This window comes from Ailuropoda melanoleuca, chromosome 1, assembly GCF_002007445.2.
Source record: "Ailuropoda melanoleuca isolate Jingjing chromosome 1, ASM200744v2, whole genome shotgun sequence".
Taxonomy (NCBI): Eukaryota; Metazoa; Chordata; class Mammalia; order Carnivora; family Ursidae; genus Ailuropoda; species Ailuropoda melanoleuca.
In genome coordinates this window covers 161,241,744-161,266,932 of record NC_048218.1, presented here as the reverse complement: position 1 = coordinate 161,266,932, position 25,189 = coordinate 161,241,744, and the positions used below count along the sequence as shown (strand labels likewise).

Genomic DNA, 25,189 nt, shown 5'->3' with positions numbered 1-25,189 from the left:
TGTATGGCCTGCGAAGCCTAATGTACTGACTCCCTAGCCCATTACGGAAAAAGTTTGCTGATCTCTAACCTAGAACTCTCCTCTTGCCTTTATTTTTAATATCATACTGACTGTTCAAAGAATCCAGAACATTTGCTCACAGAAACTCCTTTTTTTAGATCGATCTGATTAATATACATTTATGTATTACATTTATTGAAACTGAACATACTACATCTATTTTAAAATACAAAATACTTACGAAATTATCAGTGTTCCATGGGACAGCGTTAAACAACTTTTTATGTGTCCAAACTATAACGCAATAGAAAGGTGAACACTAAATTGGAAAAATAATTACAATTCCAAGATCTTATCTCTTTTCACACTTTATTTTTCAGGAAGGAGAAAAAAAGCATGTCCTGTCTGACATCTGGTAGAGAGTTTTAATTACAAACGGAGGTAAAACCCTTACTGATCAAGTCCCTGTATCACTTAAATAGAGAAACCAGTAGGAAAAGCAGGGGCCTCCTTCTTTGGAAAATCATAATATATAATTTCAAATACGTGCACTCGAGTGTACAGAAATTGAGATATATACACTAGACTGTCCACACTTGGAGTACAGGGCCATGTACCTAACAGCAGGCCTGATACACAGAAAGTACTCAATAAAGGTCCACGCAATAAATGAATGAGTAGCATTCCTTTATACAGCTGGGCATGGCAGGTTGTCATGAAAATATTCACACCCATGTATCAGATTAGTATATATATATATATATACTAATGTAAGAAGCATGCGCAACACACTAATGTTTGGCCTGTTACTGTGTTGCTGGGAGCTCATGCGTGTTCACTGAAGTAACATTCAGTTAGCTCGGAACATGGATAGCTGCAAAGCGACCGGCCTCTCCTTCCAGCGAACCGAGGCCAGACTCTAATGAATAGTACCTTCTCCCCCTACTGTTTGGACATAGTGTGTCTATCCCACTGATCACCTAAGACATTATAAGTGAAACATAAATCCTAATGAAAGAAAGCACTGCTAACTGGTTTTATCAGTTCTATAACATGGCTGGGGCTGCACACAATATAATTCCTCTCTACTTCTCTAAGATGTCATTTAGCCTAAAAAACAAAAAACAAAAAAAAAAAAACAAAACACACACAAAAACCCAAAAAACAAAAAACGCTTTGGACCGCCCTAAGCCACCATGTATATTTTAACAAGAATCTTTAGGAATAGAAGTTAATAGTCATCAACTCTGGCACAGCTCACATAACTGGCCCTGAAGACTGAGCTGCTGGTCAGAAATAAAGCTGAAGATTTAAACAGTTGCTGGTTGGTGCTTGAGCAATGGATCTTTTTCTTGGTTCCCAGGGAAGAACATGGCCTTTGCATGGTTGAGGAAGACATTCAGGCCTTTGCCTTTGACCACGATCCCAGTACTGTTTTCTATCAGTTTGTATTCCTTGTGTTTTCTGAAAACAATGTGTTAGACAGATTAAAAAAAAGATCTCCAGCTGGAATATGTTACTTTCTAGAATCTCTTACATGCCAAGTACAAAAGGGTTAATTCCATTTAACCCAATCCATAGCTTTTAAGACATTGATGTCTTACGAAAGTATAGTTATTTTCCCTTCTTCATGCAAGAAATGTGTCTGCCTACTATAATTTGTGATTACATGTTAAACACTAAGCTGACACAATTATGTAAAGCTACTGATGTCTGGTAGCATTTTTAGGATTAAAAAAAAACCACAGCAAAATTAATAGTCTCTTTTGGTGTTCATCATTCAATGGAAGATTTTCTCCCTTACAGAGACTGTTTAAAAGCAAAAAAGGGAAAATGGCTCACTTATGCAGAAATATGCAATTTAGTTCTGACAATATACTATAACGATTTAAAGTGTTAAAAGCAGCAACTTACTTGTATACCAAAAGGGTGATCACAGTGACAAATATGGCTAAGCAGCCAACGGAGATCATGGCACCATTTGCCATTCTTGAAGGGGAAGCTGGGTCTTAAAACAGAAGCAAGACAGTATTAGTGACATCTTTCTGCCTAGAGGACATGCTACTTGTAATGCAATTAAATAAATGAGGAAGGGAGCTATCAGAAGATATATGGCTCCCTCTGGGTTTTCAGTAATCTTTTCCATTAAATAATACATAGTCTTTGGGTCAGCTTATCTCCCATTTAGAGAATGAGTTAGCATGTCTGGAACACCGTGTTAAGGGCTCAGAAGAGAGATGTCATGTCCTGGACACACCTGCTCAGGTCTCAGCTGACCCAGCAGCACCCACATGGTGAAGGGCTCCATGACCCTCCTGGCCGCTCCTCTGGTCCCATCTCCCACTACCTACCTTCCAGCTGTGTAAAAATCCTGGGAGTGCCCTATCTTCCCCCTGCTCTTTCAAATCTCCATGCCCTCTACCAGGAATGTCCTTCCCCTGGCTCATTTCAAGTGTTCACCCCTTCGGGGTGCCTTCCAGACACTCATGAGGGCATCGGGTCACCACACCTGCCTGTGTCACCCCTCTACTTGCTTCTTTCCTTCTGCCTCGATCACACTGTGTTGCAATTACTGCCTTATACATGTTTCTCTCCTCCCGGACTGTGGGAACCACAAAGCAGGGATTACATCTTCTCTGTATTCCCAGAAACCAGCAAATGAACTCGTCTCATCACTACTGCCAAAGTGTTACTAGAGTTTCTCTTTTTTCTCCATCCCCTCTGCCACCACTGTGATCCCAGCCACTAGCCTTCTTCCCCTGAGAGGATGTCTTATCTACCTGCTTCCCCTCTCACCTTCCCATGATCCTTGCTTCCCTCAACAGTCAGAATGATCTTGAAAAGCATCAAACAAATTGTGCTTTAAACCTGCCGGCGGCTCCCCTTACGCACAGAATAAAACTCAAGCCCTACCAGTGGTCTACAACCATCTAAATGGACTGCTCATTCCTGAAAGTCAGGTTTCAGTTCAGAGGGGGCCCTTCACAAACACATGCTGCTGGGTGGGCAGGACTGTCACTGACCTCCCAATATGGAGAGCCCACCGCTGTCCCCTCTCTCCCCCAAGCTTGTTACTCTCCATGCCTGGACCTGGTTGTATTTTCGTCACAATGTCATCTTAGTGTTGTCTCTTTTTGCCCACAAAAGCGGGGCGGGCGGGGGGAGGACCTTCTTCATCTTGTTCTCCACTCTGTCTGGAACTGCGTATCTCATGCCCACAGCTCTGTGGGGCACGGAGTAGATGCTCGAGGAATATTTGTTGAAAGAATTGCAGGTGCTACACGAATGTTCATGGAATCAAGGAATAAAAGTTATTTCTGCTAAAAGTCTATGGGCTTGCTTTTGACCAAAGATCTGTTTCTGAAATTCTGACTTTGAAACCCACACCATTAAGTTACAATTCACCCCCTGGATTAAAAGCTCTCTTTCTGAGCTTTCTTTATTTGGATTTTGAAAATGTCCCAGGTCACCTAAAGTTTTCACTCACAGCAAGAAGAATGAAAGGAAAGCAAATATCTAAACATCTAATCTAGATGAGAGAGCAGTGGTTTGCCAGCCCTGAGGAAGCTTCATAGACTAGGCGATGACCCTAAAAGGCTGTTCTAAAACCACCCCCAAGGCAGCCCAGAGAGTAACCACAGCAGCTCCCGGAGGTGAAAGCTGGGAAGACTCCTGCTTGCTCACTTGCTCCATGTGCCTCAGGCTGCCTCCCCTACCGCGCCCTCCCAGCTCCCCACCCCGGGGCCACAGGGTAACTGCCTTGGAGGATGCAGGGCACCTTTGTCTCCTTGTTTTGTTTTTAAATCTGTGCCTTAGATCTCACCAACTATAAGCCCTCATTCACATAATTATATGTATGGCTACTTAAGCTGTCTTTCAATGAGGTTAAAGCTGGCTTTTATACAGTTAACCAGTAAATCTATGTTCCAGTACATTTTAGCTTATGAGATAGGCTACAAATCCAAAGGAGTTGTGAGTCAGTCATTAGGTTGGACCTGACAATACTCAACCTAAACAGCAAAATAAGTGTTGTAATATGTGCACAATTTAATCTCTCTTTCCCATTCCACCACAAAGCATTTCTTCTAAGAGATAAAGCAGTATCTTACAACAAAGTTGACTGTAAGTGAAATTCAGTGAGGGTCACCAGGTGAAGTCCTAATTTGGTGATTGGGAAAATTGGAAGCCACCAGTAAATGACGATTTCTCAATGAAATTCCTTAGTCTAGTTTGCTAGCATTTCACCTCTCCAAACATCAGGGGGGTAAAGAGTAGATTTGGTGGTGAACATCTGAGGACTAGGAAGGTTGGCTTGTTACTGTTTCAGTGTAATGCTTGGTAGACTTTGGGAAGGGGAGGAGACATGGGAAGTCAGGAAGGAGCCAGGAGTCCACCTGGTTTCTCATTTCTCTTCTTGGCTTCATGTCTTTGCCTAGGTGGATTCTAATGACAACAGGGTACTAGTCTCCCCCTTTTTATAATTGGAGAACATTGTTATTTTTTGATATTAGGCTTTATACTTTTCCCTTGATATATAAATCTCTTCAAGCACGCAATGATCATATCCCATTATTACTGGTCCACGATAACAGCTGATTTTTTTCATCAAAAGACTTATCTTTGGTCATTATTTCATTGGGTCTCTCTCTCTCATCCCTTCCCTAAGTAGATTTGCCATTGGACTTTAATGCCAGTTGTCCAATCCACATTAACGATAGCTCAGTGATTTTTGCACTGAAATAAAATTAAACATTGAGGGGCGCCTGAGTAGCTCAGTCATTAAGCATCTGCCTTCAGCTCAGGTCATGATCCCAGGGTCCTGGGATCGTGCCCTGAGTTGGGCTCCCTGCTCATCGGGAAGCCTGCTTCTCCCTCCCCTACACCCCTACTTGTATTCCCTCTCTCTCTGTATCTCTGTCAAATAAATAAATAAAATCATTAAAAAAATTAAACATTGATAGTGAAGCGTTGAATGGCTTTAGATTAGGACACACACAGTGTGCCTGCATATGAAATGTTTGTACAACCATAAAACAAATCTTACCTCTTGTAGGGACAGAAACGAGGGTGCTCGTGAGGGCCAGGCTTGTATTATCACCCAGAGTGAGGTTCATACAGTATGTCCCAGACCCACCAAAGGCTCTTCTAACAGTCAGCAAGCATGTATCGCCTGTGTCCACATCCACAGGGTCGCAGACCGTGTGGTAGGTGATCTGGCAGGTAGGGTCAGAAACTATGGTACAGACCTCTGTGGGCATGCTGAGGAGACAGATGGCACCGAGGGACAGAGATGTAATATCAGCTTAAAAGAGACAATCATAATCATTACCTGTCCATAAAATTGACTAGAATTCTACTTGAATTCTACTAGAATTAACTTGAATTCCACTTTATTCTTTTATTCTTGCACATGATGTAAGAATATCAAACCATTTGATGTCAAATTGTCACATATAATTTACTCTTCAACGAGCCTGGGTATGAGCTACTGTTTCCCTGTATCCCCAGAAAGGTGTGGCCCTGGGCGTGGAGGAGGAAGAAATTAGGACCCCCCCCCCATAAGGCAAGGGGCTGTTGGAAACTGTGTGAAGCCCAAGTCATTCCTCCACACCTGGGCTCCCTAAAATGTCTGCAGGTGTGGTCGGCTTAGGAGTTGGGCAAAGATACTATTAAATGCCAGAGTCAGGCCACCTGGGTCTCTGCAGAGGTCTAACAGTGACAGCAACAGTGGCTGCTTAGGCAGTATTTACTATGTGCCAAGACACAAAGCTGTAGATGCGTGACATGGTCTTGCCCATTCCTTTCAATGACCCAAAGAGGAAAGTAAGATTAGCCTAGTGTAGCTGGTGACAAACCAGCTTGGGGAGGGGAGACAATTGGTCCAAGGTCACAGAGGCAGTTAGGGGTGGAGCTAGGATTTGAATAAAGGAGGTTTGACAACCACGAGGCAATGTGGCCATGCACTACTATCATAGGCACTGTTTCCTTTGTGAGTGGACCTCTTGGAGGGAGAGACCATGCTCCGATGCTGGGTCTGGTGGGGGGTGGAATGGAGGACACGCTCTCTTCTCAGCTGGCCTCATTCCTCTGTCAGGTTTTTCTTAATTTTCTGTTATCACCCCCCTCACCTCTCCCCACGCTGGAGAACGTCTTGGCTATCCCTTTTTATCAAATAAGGCCACCATTTTTATACCATCTCATTCTCTTAATTTATACATTTACATACATATATTTTAATTACTTAATTTACCTATTACACATAAACTTGTGAATGCTTTAGACTATTTAGTTAATTAATGTTGTATTTATATATTAACTTATATTTAGTCTATTACATAGTTCTAACCAAACTGTAGGAAATCAAATTATATAATGCATTAGAAAAGCTCTGTAGGGATGCCTGGGTGGCTCAGTTGGTTGTGTCTGCCTTCGGCTCAGGTCATGATCTCTGGGTCCTGGGATCGAGTCCTGCATCGGGCTCCCTGCTGGGTGGTGAGTCAGCTTCTCCCTCACCCTCTTTCAGGCTCACTGTCTTTCTTTCTCAAATAAATAAAATCTTTAAAAAAGTTAAAAATAAAACTTGAAAAGAAAAAAAGCTTTGTAAAGTTTAGAGAGACAGGATTATTGGGCATTCCTATTAATTCATGCTAGGACATGGCCATTCCACACTAGCTTCCCACCACTTGGAGGAGCCTCAAGGAGCCTAAAAGCTGGCCTCTGAGCCAGACCATAGCCTGTGAACCATGCCCTGCAAGTACCCACCATCTATGGGGGCAAATTCTATAATCACTGTATGCCTCAGGGGACTGATCTGTAAAATGAGGAGACTCAGCATTGGGTAAGGATTCAATAGGAGAACAGATGTAAAATGTTAAGAATGTAGTTAATTACTAGTCAATTTCATCAGCGGTTTAAAGGTAATGAGCAGGGTTCAATCTAGCAAAACAAGTGTGTGCTTCTGAGCACCTCGTGGGGCCCTTGTCTCTGCTGACTGATGAACCAGGGCTCTAAATCAGCTTCGAAGGGGAGATGGTGTTATGACCTCTGCTCAGGCTGTGGCCCGGTCCTCTGACTGAGACGTACTCACATCCCTTGGCAGGTCACGACAAAATCCATCAGCGAGCGGTCGGGCTGTGGCTCGGGCCTCAGAACGTCCATCATCTGGATGATGCTGACCTCCAGTATTCCGTCTAACAGAACACCCCCCACAGAAAAACACATCAAAATACAGCAGAGACCAAACCAAACCATCGCTTAATAAATCAGAAAGCCACACAAAACGGAGACATGGCTGCCTCGCCACTCTGGAATCACACGAGATCTGGGAGTCTACCCTGAAGTGTGGAGATGTGTCTATGCAGCCCTTTCAAAGTCAAACTGAATGGCTCCTCATTGCAACCTGGCTCTTCGTTTCTGGAGCTTGTGTATCCGTTTGAAGGCTGCACTCCTTCTGGGCAGGAATTTTGGAGAAAGGTGAACCCCGGGGAAGATGCAGCCTTCGGGCTCAGGCCTCACAGGCTGATCTCAGCCCTGGGCTGCACAGCTGCGGATTTACCCCCATCTGCAGAACTGGGGTGCTTGGGCTGGGCTTCACCCCCTGCCCCCCGCCATCTTCTCTGTGGGGTGCCTGCGGGCAGTGCCTACAATACACAGCCATCTGTGGTAGCCCTGTTCATCCCTCTTTCTTACACACTAGACGTGGGACTTTGTGAATTCAGCTAGGGGAAGGAAGAGGCAGTTGTGGGAACTTGCTACTGGCCCTCCTTCCAGGCACATTCATTCAGATTTCTGGAATGCACAGGGTGGGGGATCTAGGCTCGGGGCAGGCTCATTAGTAGGTGGGCCTCTCACTGGGCTCGTTTCCACCAGAACGTCTAAGGAAGGCTGGGGTAGGCCAGTGGAAATCTAGAAACTGGTAGCATCTTGGCTTGTGCCCCGGTGGTATCACCTTGAACAGAGAGTAGGGGCTCCTGCCCCCACCCCTCCAGAGTCAAGAGGGTGAGAGGATGGCACGAGGTAGATCCTAACATCCTTCCCCCTGCGCTCTTACCTACAATCGTGATGGTGGCTTTAAAGTAACCGTATCTGTTAATATGGCAGGCTTCGTCAGGAGTCGCCCTCAGCTCCAGGGCGTTGTCACCAGCTGGTGCTGGAGAGTTAGAACGATGAGATTTCAGATAGGTTGCTGAGAATGTAAAAGATGTACATAACACGTGATAACCCAAAATCTAAACCGGTATGTGATAACCAAAAATCTAAACATCTACCTGTCCTTTAGAAACAGTCAAGACTTCTATACTATTAAATTACTGCAGAAATCTGAACTAAATATGTAAGGATCTACAGATGTGAAAACTAGCTAGGAGGTGTTATGATTGTTAACTTATGTACGTAACCACAATCCTGCATTTTCTTTAAACACAGGAATCAAATGAAAGGTAGAAGCCACATTAAAATGTGTGATACAACAATCATGATGAAATCAGGCAGGCTGTGATAGATAAAATCATATTTTAGGGGCGCCTGGGTGGCTCAATCTGTTAAGCGTCTGCCTTCGGCTCAGGATCATTATCCCTGGGTCCTAGGATTGAGCCCCTCATCTGCTCGTGCTCTCTCTCTCACAGGCTCTCTCTCTCAAATAAGTAAAATCTTAGAAAAAAAAAGACTAATGTTAAATAAACTCACATTAAACCCTTTACCATTTAGGAATTTCTAAACAGTTCTAGATATTACAGGCATCTGCAATTTATTTTGAATTTTACACCTGGTCTCCTTATTTGTAAAGAAGACCATCTAACTTATAGAAAAAGAAATTCTCTTACAGAAATATCAGAATGAAGCTATATGATTAGAGTTGTTCAGTGCAGTTCTATTTGTAACTGGAGTTAGGATTAACCTAATCAACCATCAATAAGAGAATGGCTAAATAAATTATACGTTTATATATGAAATGTTATTTATATGCTAAGTTTATACATACTATGAAATACTATGTAGCCATTGAATAAAGTGAGTTAGTTTATGTACTGACAAGGGAAAGATGTCCATGTTTGTTAAGTGAAGAAAAGCAAATTACAGAACCATATGTATAGCATGAGCCCATTTGCTTAAAAATTAGAACACCACCACCTATGTATATTTATAGAATATGTTTGTAAAGGTATAGAAACAGATTGGGAAAGAAATGCTATTAACTATTAACAAGGTTTGACTCTTAGGAAGAGAATGTGAATAGGGACTTTCACTTTTATTCTAGGCTTCTCTATTGTTTGAATTTTTATTAAGGAACATGCATTAATTTTGTAATTTAAATAATTTCAAAAAAGATTGAATCAACATCAGTAATAACTTACAGTGTCTTGATTTAGATATGCCAAATTTAATGAGACCTCATTTTATTAATAACACAATATCATAACAATTTATTATTTATAACAGGTTTTGGTAAAAACAAGAATTGCTCCAAGTCTGGACATCATGCTGGAGTATTTCCTCTGGGCTTGGTGATGGCGCCCTCTTGTGACCAGTGGGAGGATGTCAGTCTATTACCATCCCCTTCACACTGGGATGCTGAGTACTTATGGCAGAGTGGGGTAGGGTGGGGCATCAGATGGAAGCTAACACTTTCCAAAGCAGACTCTGAAGAACGTCTTAAATGGCCTCATATACTATTGGCAGAGAGTGGGATTTAATTTATTATGCCTTATATCCAGAACAATCTTTTTTTTTTAAGATTTTATGTATTTATTTGACGAGAGAGCGAGAGGGGGAACACAAGCAGGGGGAGTGGGAGAGGGAGAAGCAGGCTTCCCACTCACCTGAAGGCAGACGCTTAACAACTGAGCCACCGGCGCTCCTATCCAGGACAATCTTAATGTCTGGAGTCTTTCCAGCTTACTTGTGGAGAAATAGTCTCAAGGTACATTCTTTCTTGGGCCATTTGGAAACTAGTTTCAAGTACAGCTGTGTTTTCATGGGACACTAGGTGGATGTGGGCAGGGCAGGGAGGAGAATGGAAGTGGGGAGAAATGTGGCGGTGGGGAGAAAGAAAGTGGGGATGGCCTGAATGTTTATAAAGAGCCAAAGTGTTTTCTCATATTGAGAAAACATGGGAGAGAATCAGAAATGTGATGGAGGATGCCTGGGTGGCTCAGTCGGTTAAGCATCTGCCTTCGCTCAGGTTGTGATCCCAGGGTTCTGGGATCGAGTCCCACATTGGGCTCCTTGCTCAGCAGGGAGTCTGCTTCCTCCTCTGCCCGCTGCTCCCCCTGCTTGTGCTCTCTCAAATAAATAAATACAAGCTTAAAAAAAATGTGATGGGCCAGACAGGGAAAGCATCTGTACACATAACAAGGACTGGTACAAATTAGGAAGGTCAAAGAACAGCACTTAAGTCACGAAATTCTACTTGCAAAGTGGAATTTAAACATACTCTTCTTTCTTCCATACTATAACAGCTTAGAATGGTGATAAGGTGGCTAAAGAATGACAGGTACAGACTAGGATCACTGCAGTCTCTCCACGCAATCCTTTAAACTAGGGATCTAATCATGTAACCTATATTATTAGATTCTTTTTTTTTTTTTAGGTGTTAAAGAACGCCCCTCAAAGATCACCCGGAAAACACTTACATAAAGGAGAGGTGGGTTCTGGAGGTTTGGGTGAAGGTGAAGGACAAGGTCCAGGCACTGCAGCTTGCACAGTGAGGTTAAGGCTGAAGGTTCCATTGAGCACATATGTGTGATTCAAAGTTGGGTTGTTGGAAACAAACAGACCAGTATTATCCCCGAAGTTCCACTTGTAGTAGATGGCCGACTCATTGAGAAAGTGGCTAGGGTCGTGAATCAGGACACTGAACATAATGGGGAGGTCCCTGAGGAAGGTTTCATCAGATAAATTTCGGTCATTCTTCTGATGCATAGTCACAAATACAGGAATGTGATCTAAAAGATATACCCAAAAATAGAAAGAACACATGATTGCTTGATTTTAGGTGGATGACTTCAATAATGCTTTTACGTTCAAAAAATTAAAAAGAGGGATAATTCAGCATCATTTCCCCTTTTCCTATGCAAGTTTTCCAGGGTTTCTCCAAGTTATTCTGAAAACATAGATGGAGTACAATATAATTAAATATATAAATGAGGGAAGGAACCCATACGAATTGTAACCTAGCCCAGAACACTTGGCTCTAACTCTTTCTTAACCCACTAACATCACCAGAACAAAGTGCCTCACTATCAGTTAACCTTGAGTTCACACTACTCACCTGTTACCACATACACGTCTTTTACTTTTGCGACGGGGATGTACACATGCCGGTGTCTTCTATAAACAATTACTTCCATGAGTTGAGGGCCAAGTGTCACATTGGCTGTGTTTATAGAAACTCTTGCTGAACCCCGTCCTAATTTCTGCAAATACTGACCTTTGAGAGAATGGAAATTTTTAGTTATTGGCCACATTACGTGATCATTCTAGGAAGCTGTTGTTTCTTTATGACTAGTGACTGCTACTTAGAGAATGCTCTGGAAAAGGAAAAACAGGATGGGGATGTGGTCCTGGCTGCTTTGCTCATTTTATGTAAAACCTTGTAACACAAACCCATCGTTACATAAATATAATTGTATATAGTTGGTTAAGATGAAAAAGAGCAGTTTAGTGGGATAATACTGTTAGTCCTTAGTTTACAAATAAAAAATGTTTATAAGTAAGAAGTCTGGCACTTGAAATACATGTGTTTCCCAGAGAAGACCCATTCGATGCGATGGTGAGGTGTCTAAGGGAGTTAAAAATATTTATTCAAAGATCTACCTTATTGTTGTAACAATATTACCATTTCAGCTATATCATTAAGCAGTTTCTTTTTTTTTTTTTTAAGGGACTAGAATCCTCCATTTTCTAATAGAATTTGTATATTAAAAAACATAGTAATTGATGAAAAAGTTAGGGTATGGTAGGTGTAAAAAGTAATGCAGTGGTTCTATAAACACGTTTCTAGGACATTCTTGACTCACTCTCTTTCTCCAGCCCTAACCTAAATCTGATTACCACTGGCTAGCTAGCGAAAATAATTCCTATCCTTCAGGGCCCAAGGATTTTTCTAATCCTATTGAGACACCCAGCATAGATGTGTGATTGGAACAACAGGGATGGAGAGACAGTTGCTTGCAGGGATGTTTAAAGACCCATGTTTATTACATGGTCAAAGGTATCTGAAAAATACACTAATCTTCCCAGCTATATGTGATTTGGAATCCCCTTTACCTTGAAACACAGGGGCAGTTCTGTTGGAGGTTATAGGGGAAAGAGGTGTCTTTCAGGGGGCTAGTTATACATGAGGAAAATGTTATTTCTGGTATTGAGAGACCACAGAAGCCACTGTTAGTTGAAGGAGACTATTAGTTAACTCTGAGACTTCAGATATGGAAATTCAAAGCCAAGGGGGTTGTAAAAAGTCCAACCAAGTGTGTGAAAGACGTAGACAAAATTCCATCTCTTCCATTCAGGGTGGTGAGGGAAAGGCCTTCCGTCAGGAAACACATGGTGATGGTGTTCGTTGGGGCCGTTTCCCCAGCCACCTTCCTCACTCCAGTTGTAAACATACAGGTCAGGAGATGGACCAGTATCTAAACAGAGAAAGAAACAAGCCAGGCTTGTCATCTGGCCTCAGAATGCCCAACGCTCATCATTGAATTAAACATCTTTTCAGATTTTTCATAAATATAAATACAGTTGGACAACTAAAACCCTAGTTTTGAGAATTCATCCGGTGGTGTGTATTTATGACCTGTCCATTTTCTGCCTATAGGTTTTATTTCAGTGAAAGTTTCATATAAAGCAATTATTCAGAAAGGTCCAATCTAGAGATACCACAATATATTTATGTTTAATAAAGGATCTCCACATCACAACTGTATTGAAACCAAATTGAGGGATGCTTTATCTTTTTACGCTGATACTGCTATCTGTAGTTTTGTTTTTTTTTTTAAGCCCTGAGTCATTTGGCATCAAATTCTCAACTCCTAAAGATTTGGGCACATATCTTCTAAAAATAAGGACATTAACCTACATAACCACAATATCATTACCACTCTTCCTGTAGTCTAATCAAGGGTCACATTGATAATGAATCTTCAAACAATTCAGAAAAAAAATGGATAGATAAAAGTAAATATGGCAAAATGTTAAAATTGTTCAATCTAGGGAGGAGGTTTTGGTGTAATTGGTGTACCCTGATTTCACCCTTTTTGTACATATGACATTTTTTATTTTTAAATAATCTCTACACCCAATGTAGGGCTTGAACTCATGACCCCAAGATCGAGAGTTGCATGCTCTCCCGACTGAGTCAGCCAGGCACCCCTATATATTTCATGGTGAACGAGTCATGATCAATATCTTTTCATCTAGAACAGTTCCCTCACCCTCTTGGTTTTTTTATGTCACTGACATTTTTGAAGAATCTTTTTATCTATCAATCTATTAGAGCCATTTTTATTTTTTATTCTTAAATAGTCCCAAATAGTCAGGGGGAGTCCCTTCAAGCTGGCTTTTGTGGCCTTGCGATTTGTCCCTGTCAGTCCTTGAGTATTTACTTACTTGGGTACAGTAAGAGGTGCCAGATTCACCTGCTACTTTCCCCGCCCCAGACCTGGAATCAGTATTTTTCCCAAAGGTCCCTGGTTCCTTTGTGTGGTGATAGATACTATATAAAAATTTTCCTAAGTCACAGGGATTCCTTCATATAAAAATGCTCGGAGGGCTAAAATGTCACTTGAAACATTCTTAAGAACTAGCATTTTTAGAAAAGAGAAAAATTACTACAAATATTAAACACTTAACACCTTAAAAATATCACTTTTTATACAGAATCTAATGTTTTCCTAATAGGACGATGATAAATTAATAAGGAATGAACACATCAACAGTTTAATAGAAGTTCTAAGTCATAAAACCAGATCGTAAGTGCATTTAACAGTCTCGCCACTGATTGAAGAATCTCAGTAATTGCTCCGAGTTTTTGAGAATGTGCAGTTCTCAAGGTAATTTCCCCTGATGCATTTGTGTTCCTTTGTGCTCTTAAACACGTACAAAGAGCTTACCTGCTTTATGAGCAAAGCAAAACCACAACATACACATCTTAGCATTTGCACCAGCCACACATTTGCTTGAACAATACTTGTAAGCAGAAATTAATCTGATCGGCAAATATCTGTCAAATTGGCTATTCTTTGAGTATCCAAAAGAATTTCAAGTAATCAAACCAAAATCTGAGAATCAACAAGGTATTCTCTGGTTAACTAGACACTAAGAAAAAGCTGTGCATGACAATGTCACTCTTGAAGAAGTTTCCAAGTGGCAGAAAGCCACCAGTTTGCTCAAGTGGGTTTGGCTAATGTTGACATAGGAACTGGATGGAGCAACATCTCCCTGTCATCCAATCTGAGGAGGGGGTGACGCGGGGCGACAGCATCTTGCATTTACAGAACTACCTGGGAGCCTTTAGGTTTATGAGATGGGTCTCCAGTAGTTAGGAGAACTAGCCTGCTCCTGTGCCATGAGTAACATTCCTTACCGTTTCTGCAGTTCTTCTCATAGACTATGTTGCCACTGACATCTTCCTTTTGGCACCTGGGGAATACCAGGTCTACCACAAACGTGATAGTGGAACCCACAAGTGCTGGTGAATCACTGGTCAGAATCGCCTGCACATGGCCTCCTAGCATATAGAAAAGTGCAGTTTAATGATCAAGCATCTTTTCCCTTTCACTGATAAACAGAATTGAACCCACCAATGGGGACCAGAGCATCCCTATGCCTCTTTTTTTTTTTTTAAGTAAACACTATGCACAGCATGGGGCTTGAACTCATGACCCAGAGATCAAGAGTTGCATGCTCTCCCGACTGAGTCAGCCAGGTGCCCTCCCATCCTTATGCCTCTTAAAAATAAAATATTTTCTGGATTCCTAACTTTTGCTTTCAGGGTACAACATTCTAGAAGGAAAAAAAAAAAAAAGGAGGTCAGACCAATTAAAGAATTCTCTGACCATAGAAAGAACATTTACTTAAAATTTAAGAAATCTGCTTAACTGGATTGAAGAAACAAGTTTTAAAAGGTTTATTTTTTTTTTTAAAGATTTTATTTATTTATTTGACAGAGAGAGAGCCAGCGAGAGAGGGAATACAGGCAGGGGGAGTGGGAGAGGAAGAAGCAGGCCCAGCAGAGGAGCCCGATGTGGGACTCGATCCCAGAACGCTGGGATCACGCCCTGAGCCGAAGGCAGACGCTTAACGACTGAGCCACCCAGGTGCCCCAAGGTTTATATTTTTTAAACTCAAGACCGATGACTAAAGGACTTATTCTTTCATGTGAATGGGAAGATACCCACTTTCTGATAAACCACACTTTCGAGATGCTCAACACTGCTCTAGCATCTCAGATCTACTGAAGAGGACTATTCCCAGATTATGTCAATGGGTTTGAGGCTAAATCTGTTTGCTCTCCAAAATCTTCCAAGAACTACAAGCCTGTCAATTTCTAAGTGGATTAAAGTTGTGTGTGTGTGCGTGTGTGTGTGTGTGTGTGTGTGTGTGTGACCTAGCCACAATGTTGAGATAAAGAAAGATTGCCAAATCCAGGTGCCTCCCACTTAGAGGCACTCTAGGTAACCGGAGTATTGGCATTCACAGAAGCAACACAAGCCGTGTGATCTCCAAGTCTACAGTCTATGAGACTAAATCAAATAAGAAATGACAGCTGTTTGGCTTGAATACTTGATTTACCTTTCCAGGAGTTTTTCCACCTTGGGTCTTCCTTCTTCCACACTGGATACAGTTTTTCATTCCATTCGTTTTCATCTGAAGACCATCCAGCTAGTTGGTTGTGCTCTCTCATATAATCAGAAGTTCTTTCATTGCTCAGCACATCATGAAATCCTGTATCAATATTTGAAAAAGAAATTATTTTGTCTACTCCATTCATCATTTAGTACTTACTTAACAATAGTTAAAGCAACTTCTCATTTCGTAAGTTTGGAAAGTCATACTTAATATTTCAAGTAAGTCAAACAGAGACTTTTATTTTAATGTCTACTGGAAATAGCTTAAATACAACTATTCAGACCCTCCTTATGTACTTTAAATGAGTCAAGGAGGGGCACCTGGGTGGTGCAGGCGGTTAAGCATCTGACTCTTGGTTTCCGCTCAGGTCCTGATATCAGGGTCATGAGATCAAGCCCCATGTTGGGCTCTGCACTCAGTGCAGAGTCTGCCTAATACTGCCTCTCCTTTTCCCTCTGTCTCTCCCACCCCGTGGTTGCTTTCTCTAAAATAAATAAATATTAAAAAATATTTTATTTATTTACTTGACAGAGAGAGAGAGCACAAGCAGGGAGAACAGCAGAAGAGGCAGAGGGAGAAGCAGACTCCCCGCTGAGCAGAGAGCCCAACTCAGGGCCCCATTCCGGGACCCTGGGATCATAACCTGAGCAGAAGGCAGACGCTTAACCAACTGAGCCATCCAGGCACCCATAAATAAATCTTTAAAAAAATTAAACGAGGGGTGCCTGGGTGGCTCAGTCAGTTGGGTATCTGCCATCTGCCTTCAACTCAGGTCATGATTCCATGGTCCTGGGATCAAGTCCTGCGTCCTTGGGCTCCCTGCTCAGTGGGGAGCCTGCTTCTCCCACTCTGCCTGCCACTCTGCCTACTTGTGCTCTGTTAAATAAATAAATAAAAATCCTTAAAAAAAATTAAATGAGTCAAGGAAAATTTTGGAAGTATTTCTAAGCCATTCTTTGGTTTCTTAATACCTATTCTCTGAATATTTGGATTTGATATGCTATAATTAGGAAAATACTGATGCTAATGATATTCAGACCAGTTTTGGCATCTTTTCCCATTCTTACCTGTTCTCTTGGCTAAAAGAATGCCAGGCTCAGGAATGCCTCCAGGTTTCCAAGAGATGCATACCAGTACTGGAGAGCCCACTGTTGGACAATCTAACTTTTTTACGGCCCCATATATGGTCTGACTTTGTGAATGTTCCGTATGTACCATGTAATTTACAGGGTTTTTTTTAAACATCGTTTATGTTAAGAGCTGGTTGATAATGTTTTGAGACTTCTATGTTTCTGATTTTCTATTTGTTATTTCAATTACTGACAGAGGAAGTTGAAATCCTTAATTATTTGCCAATTTGCCAATTCCTTCTGTCAGTTTTTGCTTAATGTATTTTGAAGCTCTGTTTAAATTGCTGAGTCTTCTTCATGACTTGATCCTCTTACCATTAGGAATTGACCTTTATCTCTGGTAATCTTCCTTGTTCTGAAGAACACTTTGATAGTAATGCTTAGTGGTTAACTGGTACATCTTTTTCCATCCTATTGTTTTTAATGGATATATATATTTATATTTGAAGTGGATTTCTTATGGACAGTATATTGTCTTTTTTTATTTAAATGTAGTCTAACAATCTCTACCTTCCATTTGGAGTGTTTAGGTAATTTACATTTAATATATTTATTGATATAAATAAGATGATACTATCTTGTTATTTTTCTATTTGTCCCATCTGTTCTTTATTCCTTTTCCTTCATTTCCTGTACTTTCCGGGGTTATTTTTGGAGTCCATTTTATCTCCACTTCTGGCTTATTAGCTGTATCTTTTTGCTTTTTTGTTAGGAGGAGGCAAAAGCCTTTCCTTCTTATAAAGGAGACAGTTGGAATGGGAAAGAATACTGAAATGAATAATGGAAAATCCAGATGTCCTACAATGAGTGAATGTTACAAAACTTGGTTTCTAGTCTTGATTTGGTTACTAAACAGGCTGTGTTGACCTCAGGCCATGTCTTCTCTGGGCCTCCAAATCAGATGGGCGCCTGGGTAGCTCAGTCGTTAAGCATCTGCATTTGGCTCAGGGAGTGATCCCAGGGTCCTGGGACTGAGCCCTGCATCGGGCTCCCTGCTCTGCTGGGAGCCTGCTTCTTCCTCTCCCACTCCCCCTGCTTGTGTTCCCTCTCTCACTGGCTGTCTCCCTCTCTCTTTCAAATAAATAAATAAATAAAATCTTAAAAAAAAAAAAACAAGGCAAAAACCAAATGTCTTATGATTCTGTGAGATTGTTTTTATTTGGAAACAGATACTAAGTGAGGGCAGGAATGTAGGTTTATCAATAAATGTTTATGACTGGATATTCATTCGACTTGAGTCATGGAGTGGTAGAATATTCACTTTGGAAAGAACTAACATTAGTCCAAATCACTTCATTTTATAGATGAAGAAATTTAGGCCTAGAGAAGTGACAGAATTCACTCAGGATCACCTTTAATGGCATGGAAATGAAGGTTCACATTTTTTGATTCCTAGGACTGATTTTTTTCCACTGTTCTGAAGAGTCTTCCTCTTCCACAGATCCTGAGAGAAAGTGAGTGTTTCCAGAAATAATCGAAACACAGGTTTCTCCTCTGATTTTAAATGTCAGAAGTCAAAGAAAAATACAAACTTAGAAGAGTGACAAGGAATAGATACATGGGTCCATGGAACAAAATGGAAAATGTAGAAACAGACCCACACAAATATGCCTTACTGATTTGTGATAGAGAAGCAAAAACAACCCAATGGAGTTTCAAAAGGTAACCTCTTCAACAAACAGTGCTATCAGAAAGTAAGCAGCATAGGAGAAATTTTCATGCTCCAGGCTAGGCAAGAATTCTTTGACTTGACCCAAAGACATGACCCATAAAAGGAAAAAATGATAAATTCAACCTCATTAAAATGAAAAACATTTGTTCCGTGAAATAGCATGTGAAGAAGATGAGAAGACAGGTTACAAAATGGGAGAGAATATTTGCAAACCACATTTCCAGGAAAGGACTGCTATCTAGACTATATAAAGAATTTTCAAAACTCAACATTAGAAAACAATCTTGGGGCGCCTGGGTGGCACAGCGGTTAAGCGTCTGCCTTCGGCTCAGGGCGTGATCCCGGCGTTATGGGATCGAGCCCCCACATCAGGCTCCTCTGCTGTGAGCCTGCTTCTTCCTCTCCCACTCCCCCTGCTTGTGTTCCCTCTCTCGCTGGCTGTCTCTATCTCTGTCAAATAAATAAATAAAATCTTTAAAAAAAAAAAAAGAAAACAATCTAATTAAAAAATGGGTAAAAGACCTGAATATTACACTGAAGAGGATATACAGATGGCAAAGAGACACATGAAATGACGTCCAGTATCATTAACCAATAGGGAAATGCACATTAAAACCACAGTTGGATATCACTCTACACCTATCAGAATGACTAAATAAAAAAAAAATAGTGATGCATCAAACGTAGGCAAGAACGTGAAGACACTAGATCACTCATACATTGCCGGTGGGGACCTAAAATGGTACAGCTACTCTGGAAAACGGTTTGGCAGTTTCTTGTAAAACTAAACATGCAATTAACATGCAACCAAAACATTGTACTCTTGGGCATTTGTCCCAAAGAATTGGAAACTTAGGGTCACACAAAAACCTGTACATGAATGTTCACAGCAACTTTATTCAGCAGCCCAAACTGCAACAATCCAGATGTCTTACAGTGGGTGAATGTTTAAACAAACTGCCGTATACTCATACTGTGGAATACTAACTAGCGACCAAAAAGAACGATTGATACATGCAACAACTTCAATAAATTAGGTTGAGTAAAAGAAGCCAATGCCCCTAAATGACATATTGTAATGATTCTATTTATAATAACATTCTTGAAGTAACAGAATTATAAAAATGGAGAACGGATTAGTGGTTGCCAGGGCAGGAGGTGGGGTGGGAAAGGGAAGTTGGTTTGGCTATAAAAGGGTATGAGGGACCCTTGTGGTGAAGGAACTGTTTGGTATTTTGACTGTATCAGCGTCAATATCCTGGCTGTGACATTATGCAATAATTTTACAAGAGGTTTGTTGGGAGAAACTGGGTAAGGGATACAGGTAAATCTTTGCATTATTTCTTAAAACTGCATGTGAAGCTACAATGACTTCAAAAAGTTGAGTTAAAAAATAGAATAAAAGACACCCAAGAGTGAGTTTTAAAAGAAAAAAAAGAGGTGTGTGGGGAAGGGGGGCATTGAAGTGCAGGGAAATGGAGTTACACCCAGCACCACTGTGGCTTTTCTCTCTCCATTCTAGAATCTCTGCTCTGTCCACCAGCAAAGAGGGGGTGGCCAGGTTGCTTGTTAACTACTTTGTCAACACCTGCTCTTTTTTCCTTTTCACCAGAGCTATGATTGGAAAGTGGCAAGGAATCTCTTGGTGTTTGATACAACAGTAAATTCTACCCATCCTTATTTTTTTCTGGACAGGATATTATTCTAGGGCAAGGTGAAGACAGGAATGGTGGATTTTGTTACATTTTGCCTAATAGGTTGGGACTCCTCTCAAACTGACAGCCAACATTTAACCTCAGGCTAATCGGTTTCATTGAGCAGAGCAAACTAGTACTGGGGAAAGAAGGCTAGAATTAGGCATGGGGTCTCCACTGACTGTCACTTCTTTGTCCCTCCATCTCCCAGGACTGCAGACTCCAGGGAAATCTGTCCTGGGAGCTACCCTGAGGTAAGACAGTTGCTACCTTGTAGGACTCCCACCCCAAGGACCTTCTGTTAGCTGATCTCACAAGAGCCCCACTACCCAGTTTTGCAAACGAGGAAACAAAAGCTCAATAGCGCTAAGTCGCTGTGGCCCAGCCCCACAGTTGGCAGGGAACCCAGGTCTGTCCAGCTGCAGGAAGGACAGTGGTTGGCTTGGGCTTTCTTCCTCTTAATTGCTGTGTGGCCTGGGGCAAGTCACTTGCCTTGTCTGTGGCTGGGCTCCTTGTCTGGGAAACATGACCATCAAAGTGCCAGCCTCCCAGGACTGTTCTGAGGCCAACAGGTCCCAGCCCAGGTACCTTGTTGAAATCCTTGCATCTGAGCTCCCTCATCAAGGAGGTGGTGACTTTTCCCCTGGTCTAGTTACAGGAGATGGCAGGATGGGGGTCTCTGGTCACCAGCATGGCCCAAGCTTCAGGGCTTAGCTGCTCAGAGATCTGAACCTCCCCCTCACCCCAGGAGCCCTGCATCCCCCAGAACCCCCTTCTCATGCCTCACCCCTGCCTGGGCCTCTCCAGTCCAGGGGAAATTCACCTGTACTCTGGGGGTACCAGCGGTTTCCCCTCTTCCTCTCTCAACCCAGCACTCCTGCTGGGGTCCCACCCTGCAAGGACAACCTAATTAAAGGACTTTTCCTTCCCACAAGGAGGAAGAGGAGAGAGAAGAGGGTTTGCCCAGGCACCCCCAGCCATGCATCCGAGATCCTGCTCTCACAGAAGTGGGCCCAGCAGGTGAAAAGCCAGAGAACTATCTGCTCCACAAGGTGGTTGTGGGGATTACCCGAGTGATGGAAGCACGGCAGCCAGTAAGTATAATGACCATATACAGTGGGCACGAGGTGGAGGCTGGCCTCTTCTCTACACGTACCCTCCCCCCGCCCCTGGAGTTGTCTGGGAAAATCAAGACCCCTGAACTTTTCATCCAGTGAATGCCCCTATTCGGTTGGAGTGAGGTGGAGAGGACCTTCTGGTTGATGGATAATTCACTTCTTTCTATCATTGCTGCCCATCCCCTGGACAGGGTATATGGGCTGCACATAAGTGCAGGGGGTTGAAACCCTGCTTTGCATTCTAATCCCAAGAGGAGGGTGTGTTTTTTTTCTTTTCTTTTTTTTTCTTTTTGTTTTAAAGTAGGCTCCATACCCAGCATAGAGCTCAACACGGGGCTTGAACTCATGACCCTGAGATCGAGAGCTGAGCTGATACCAAGAGTCAGGGTGTTTAACCGACTGAGCCACCCAGAGACACCACAAGAGGAGCGTTTTAAACAAGGGGGCTCCGCCCCCACCTCCAAAAAGCCTGCTTTCATTGATCTGGGCAACAGTTGTTAGAAAGTTCCCAGCCTCAAATGCGGGACTAGAACAGAGACCCCGGGCTTTGGCTCTTCTCAGTAACCTCCCCTGAGCGGCAGCAAGCTCCCTCAGGTGTGCGAAAACGTCCAACAGGACTAGCAGCAGCTTCCGGGCTGGGATGATCAGTGAACTGGTCTCTAGATTTGGGGTCCTGTTTCACTTGCACTCTCTACACTGCTGGAGAGAAGGTAGACGAAGTTTAGTGGGTGGCACTGCTTTGTTCTCAGGCCAGAGATTGTTCCCCGCACACCTCCACCCTCCCACGTCTGGCAAGAGAGAATGTGGCAACTGCAATGGGGAAAAAGCTCCCTAAGACGGCGGCTGCATGGTTTTTACTTTCTGAGGGCCTGAAGCCAAGAAAGGAGCGGGAGGCATTCCGTTGTAGTTTCAACACTCCCAAAGGTTTCCAGAAGAAACGAGTGAGCACAAAAACTTCCTGAGGACCTTCAGGAAGTCAACCTTCGGGCTTCGACAATGACACCTCAAACAGCCCATCACTTTGGCTGACAGACAAAGAATGGGTTAAAACAGAGACTCCTGTACTCACGTTTGGCGGTGTCAAGCGGCAATCTTGCAGCCAGAAGCAGAAATCCCAGGAAGCAGTAGAGACGTTCCATGCTGACTTCTCACCGACTCAGGCAATCAGGGTTTAACTGAACTCCTCTGGCTCCATCCGCTAAGAACAACAATGCTCTTCTGGCCTCGGCCCTGCCCCACTCCTTATTTTAATTAAATACAGGGCGCCCCGGGGGCAGATCATGTGATGGTATTAAGCAGTCTTGCCTGATCTGGTCTCCTGAGTTCAAGCTCTTAGGACTCATGTGCTTCTGACTCACTCACTCTTAGCATCTATTTTTCTCTTTTTTACAGGCACACCATTTCCATGTTGTGATTCCACATTTCTAGGTAAGGGACTTCCTTTCCTATGGGCTCATGTTCATATCCCTCACCAAATAAAATTTCAGTCTCCAACCTCATTGATGATGAGCTTGCTGCCGTTCCTTTCCTGATCCATTCACCCAGCTCGTTTAGATGACCAGCTCTTCCCAGGGCTAACTGATGCTTGTCCGTTCCCTTCCCCCGGGAGGGGATGCAGCTGGGGGAGGTAGCCCTTCAGTCCCTTGAAATCAGGGATTACATATGGGTAATGGGCTCTGGGGTGCCAGAAGGTGCTGGAAACATGCGCGGGCCTCCAGTTGCTGAGTAATGTACTTAAAGCCCATTTAGGAGATCTGCACAGTTCCCTATAACTTTTGGAAACTGCATGATTTCTGGTGACTGCTCTCCAAGTATTCTTGGTCGTACCTCCCGAGGCATCAAACATACTGCGGGTTTATTTCATGTTACAGAAAGCAGGCATTAAATAAGAAAACAAGCTTGCCTGGAACAAATCATTTTTGGTTATAGGATGTGCAGAAAATGTGGCAACACAAACACTTGACAACATGTGATCTTTCTCTAAGTCACATCCACATGACCATCTTCTATATATATATATGTGGCCAAACATAAAAGCTATATATATATATATATATAGATATCTATATAGATATAGATATACACACACACACACACACACACACATATATATATATATAAGATCCTAATTGAGGGAGGGTAAAGTTTGGGGTATTAATTCAGGTCTTGGTGGTACTAACAAGGCATAGGAAGAAGGAGTCTGAAACTGCAGTCGGCCAAGCAGGTGTGGCCAGCTCCTTACCCTAAGGCCACGTGCAGCTCTTTGAAGCTCCTTTTACAGAATTTGAAGCACATGTGAAGAGAAAAAAACAGCACAGGGAACATATTCATGACTGAAACGAAGCTATTTTCAAATACGGATGAATAAATGAACAATGGAAGTGTTTATTTTATGTAACGTAAATAATCTATATAGTTCTGTTTGCTTCCCCCCCCCAACCAACATGTGTAATTTTTATAAAAAAGGCTTTTCAGTTTAGGGAAAACTTATTTTTTTTTTAAGGTTTTATTTATTTGAGAGAGCGAGAGAGAGCGTGAGTATGAACCAGGGAGTGGGGGGAGAGCAGAGGGAGCCTGACACTTGATCAACGGGGCTTGATCCCAGAACCCTGAGATCATGACTTGAGCCGAAGGCAGATACCCAACTGACTGAGCCACCAAGCCCTCAATTACAGCTTTTATGTTTGGCCACATTAGCTACCTCTGTCGCTAAGTAAACGGAAAGTGTCAGACTCCTATAACAAAACCTTGATGAATAAGGAGACAGAGTGATCAAGTTTTTTTTTTTTTATGTCTTCTCTTCTTCCTCCTCCTTCAAGGGAAGATGGGCATGACTTAGGACAATAGGCAACACGGGAGGCAGCTGGACGGAAGTGAGGAAGGAACCAGAAGCTGTTCATTCCAAAGCACTACACATTGGACGGATAATCAGTGCCTTGATCGTCACGGCTGACAGCATACAAAGTAGTTTACTTTGTAGGATTCAGATACAGGGTTATTTTGCATAAGAAATTTTCTCAACGGTTGTTATTTTTTTTTTAATAAAATCATACCATGAATTAAGTTTAGTTTATTGAAAGAAGGGAGCCATCTCAATTACTTGGTATTATCAACATGATTATTCTGTTTGGAATTGATACCGAGAAAATAGTCAACTGTTGAGAATGGACTAAACTGCCCCTAACCGTCCTGGTTCCTGACAGCCCTCATGGTGGCCACAGTCCTGCCCTGAGGAGCCGCCCCTGAGGGGTAGTGATTACAGCAGCCCCCCAAAGAGGGATGTGGGCAGTGGCAGGCAGCGGGGAGTTAACACTTTTAATTTTAGAAACTTCTCAGTTCAAACTGGCTTTTTTAAGCAAGATAGTAAAAATTAAGGTCCTTTTCTCCCCAATTCTTACAAACAACTGTTGTTTTGCCACTGTAACAAATTGCAGAAACTTGGAAGCCTAAAACAACACACACCTATTACCTTATATTCTGGAAGTCAAAATCCTGGAATACGTCTCACTGGGCCCAAATCAAAGTGTCAGTAGAGAAGCTCTAGAAGAATCTGTTTTTTTTGCATTTTCAGGCTTCTAGAGGACTCACCGTATTTCCCGGCTGGTTCGTAACTCGCGTCCATCATTCAAGCCAGCAACGACTGGTCAGTCTTTCTTCCAGGGAGTCATGCTGACACTGATTCTCCTTCCTTCCTCTCTCACTTGTAAGGAATCTTATGATTACACTGAACTC

At 42.4% G+C, this 25,189-nt stretch overlaps 1 protein-coding gene across 2 annotated transcripts; it reads right to left on the bottom strand.

The window, feature by feature from the left end:
• Positions 1-352: 352 nt before the first annotated feature.
• GPNMB (glycoprotein nmb) lies at positions 353-22,754 on the bottom strand. 2 transcript variants are annotated; one of them, XM_019801876.2, is made up of 11 exons: positions 22,527-22,754; positions 15,787-15,939; positions 14,579-14,722; positions 12,465-12,629; positions 11,270-11,428; positions 10,632-10,943; positions 8,051-8,185; positions 7,088-7,190; positions 5,045-5,259; positions 1,915-2,008; positions 353-1,464 (listed from the first exon to the last, which is right to left on the bottom strand). In XM_019801876.2, exons 1-11 carry the CDS (start codon positions 22,594-22,596, stop codon positions 1,311-1,313), a joined length of 1,704 nt encoding a protein of 567 aa, XP_019657435.1. In that variant the 5' UTR covers positions 22,597-22,754; the 3' UTR covers positions 353-1,310. The 2 variants fall into 2 exon arrangements, with proteins under 2 accessions (XP_019657435.1, XP_002921376.1); XM_002921330.4 differs by having other exon boundaries at positions 8,051-8,149; positions 22,527-22,751.
• Positions 22,755-25,189: the final 2,435 nt, after the last annotated feature.